The sequence below is a fragment of the Sphaeroforma arctica genome, assembly GCF_001186125.1.
Source record: "Sphaeroforma arctica JP610 unplaced genomic scaffold supercont1.1071, whole genome shotgun sequence".
NCBI classification, from domain to species: Eukaryota; class Ichthyosporea; order Ichthyophonida; genus Sphaeroforma; species Sphaeroforma arctica.
In genome coordinates, this window is record NW_014039487.1 from 20,630 (window position 1) to 23,915 (window position 3,286).

The window sequence follows — 3,286 nt, forward strand, 5'->3', positions numbered from 1 at the left end:
ATATGTATACATAGATATATACATAGATGTATAGATACTTAGATACATAGATATATACACACACACACATACACTCACACACACACACACACACATATATATATATTTATATACATATATATATAGAGATAACACACTGCTCTAAAATAACAGACTCTGTAAGACAAGTTTAAGACCAAACCACTATCGTAATCTAACACCACGAATGACACGCGAGCAAGACCTCACGAACGATAATGGCAGCTAATCGCAGAAGAAACGAGATACAGTGCAAAGAGAGTTCCTTACACAGAGTGCTATAAGCGCTTGTTAAAAATGTCGTGACGTCCGCATTCATAAGATTCATCTGATGATGCTTGCATAAGCTGTACAGTACACACATCCATCCACTATCATCTTTCATACGGAACACGTACAGGTATGGTCGGTGATAGTAAATGCCACAACACCACTACAAACCACACACACTCGACACTCCACACCCCCACAGACATACCTCACAGATCTTCGCTGGCCAGCTATCCATTTGCTCGGCTCCTCAGCAGCCCGTGCGTGCCTATACCTATGCCTATGACTTTGTCTGTGGCTGTATCTGTGACTCTGTCGACCATCAACAGCACGCCCCAATGACAGGGGCAGGTCCTTCGTAACTGCATCACCAGGCTTCTCACCCGCCGCGTGCGCATCTGTGTGTGTCGGTAGTTGTTGCCTATACGGTTCACTGCGTGCGATGGTGTACTGCTCTGTGCGTGGTTGTTTGCGCACGTGTGCAGGAGATGCCTGGGGTGGTGTGGCTGTCTGTGCACTGTGTAGGTGTCGCTGGGGGTGTGTGTTAGCTTGTGGGGCCTGCGTGTAGTGCTGTGGTGAGTGTGGCCTGGTGTTTATTTCTCGAGCAGAGGTGTGGTGCGTGTACTGTCCAGTTAAAAAGCCTGGGTGCCCTCTTTCTGCGTCTCTTTCTTTATGTCCCCCATTCAACACCCTATTGTCCGCGTACGTCGCCCTATAAATCGGGTTTGTGGACCGGTGTCCCGAATCCACATCCCGATTCTCCGAGTTGATGAGCATACGACCCATCTCAGCGATCACTCGCTGTGTGTGTGTGTCGTAGTGTGCACGGCCGTCGACATCAGACGGATCGTCTCCATGGTGCTCGTGGTTGTTATGCACACTCTGTAGGTAGTTACGTGGTTGCAAGGGGTTGTGTGTGTGAAGAGATGTGTGTGTGTGTGTGTGTGTGGCTCTGGGGGTGTGCTGGTATGTGCGTGCTTGGCTTTCGCTGCCCATGGCGTGGGCGTGCCGTGTCTGCGGATACCTTCGCGTTGACAGGTCCATTGGTATGTGCATTCTCACAACCTCCGATGCCCAGCCTTGGGGCATCTGCATGCCTTTCCCTATTATGAAATGCCGTAGATGTGCTGTGTGTGTGTGTATACGCCTTATCTTGTGCCGCGACCCCTCTGTCTCTGTTAAGCCTCGCATGCTCGCTGCCACTCTCCACCTCTACCGACTGCCATTGATCTGTCTCCGAGGTCTTCCTTTGACTACTCATAGGGTGCGTCTGTACGCCCACATCGAATAAAATCTCACGTGACGGAATAAGGTCCAGCCCGGGGCGTGTAGGGCTTGGTATGTTTAATTGGCTGGCTACATTGCCCAGCGGCAGACGTGTTTTGCCCCCCAACCCGCGCGCATGGCCAGGGGACTGCTTGCCGTATGTACTGTGTGTCTTTGTGCTGAACCGGGTGTCTCTGCAACGTATTGAGACGATGTGGTTGGTGAGGCGTTGTTCACAAAACAACACAGCAATGGACGTGTGACTGACTGAGTGCATAGAGAGTGTAGGCTATATATACCCTCACAGACACGCGAACACTTATGTATGAGCATGTACAGATCCATGTGTATCTATATGCACATAGGCTGTCAAGAGCGTATGTATTACCATAGGCATATGAAGACACATACCCAGAAGCGCGCTAGCATACACCTAACATACAGATGCAACAACATACAACCTCATAAATACTTGATATATCTAATAAAACAGCTGGGTAGGCCTAATTCCATCACACGCCACATATAAGAACATACATACAACAACATACAACAATATAATACAACTACATATGTACAATAAAATACAACAACATACCACAACATGCATACAACAATATACCACTACATACATAAAACAACATGCAACAACTTACAACAACATACAACAACAACACAACAACATACATACAACTACATATATACAACAACATACATCAACAACACACAGCAACACACATACAACAACATACATACAATAAAATACAACAACATATAACAACAAAACGCAACAACGTACATACAACAACATAAATTCAACACACAACAACATACAATAACATATACACATGTCATATCCTTCAAATGGCAGATAGGTTGTGAGCACATACCCAATACAGCTGGGCAAGTCTGAATCTGTCACACGCCACATATAAACAACATATATGCAACCACATACATACAACGACATACAACTATATACACACATGCCATATCCATCACATCTAATAGCAATCAACATACAACGACATACAACTACATACACACATGTCACATTCATCCAAATGACAATCAGGGTGTAAGTACATACCCAATAGAGCTGGGCAGGCCTGAGTCCATGGTATGCTCTCTCTCTCTACTCGGAGCTATTCGCGTGGGCTCTGACAGATTGGCTATGTATTGATTGGGACAAAAAAACACCAGTGATGCCAATTAGTCATTAGGTTCATCAGCAATTGACGTTGACATGTTCTTACCTTCCAAGGTTTGTACTAGAGCAGAGCTGAGTCTATGTCGCCCTAGTGGTCGAAGTTTAAGAATACACAGCTCGGACGGCATATACAGGTGTGGAAGTGACCACAGTTTCGCATATAATAAAACCGTGCTTAAAGATTCATAATATATATATATATATGTAAGCATGGTCAGCATGGTATAGTCTTTCAATCAGGACAACACAAAGCAAAAAAGCGGTCATGATATACGCATTCACACTATATGAAACTTGAAATAGGTGTATGTAATTCCCGCGAGATATACGAAAATTGAGTATCAAAAAAAAAAATCTGGGTTCGGCCATTTGCCACAACGTATGCAGCTACACAGATGTATTGTCAGGACGATTGAACGTAATACCTCGAAAATATAAACCAAAATTCATTTATGATTGGTGTAGATACGCCTTTACGTACCATGCATGGACACACACACGAATGAGTGTCTATACATATAT

The 3,286-nt window shown here is 44.9% G+C and overlaps 1 protein-coding gene across 1 annotated transcript; it reads right to left on the bottom strand.

Annotated features, from left to right (window-relative positions):
* Positions 1–518: 518 nt before the first annotated feature.
* On the bottom strand, positions 519–1,831 carry SARC_09885 (hypothetical protein; the record flags this gene model as incomplete). The annotated part of the gene is made up of 3 exons (XM_014296090.1): positions 519–600; positions 632–1,170; positions 1,313–1,831. The coding sequence occupies 3 exons, from the start codon at positions 1,829–1,831 to the stop codon at positions 519–521; spliced, it is 1,140 nt and encodes a 379-aa protein (XP_014151565.1).
* Between the last annotated feature and the right edge of the window lie 1,455 nt (positions 1,832–3,286).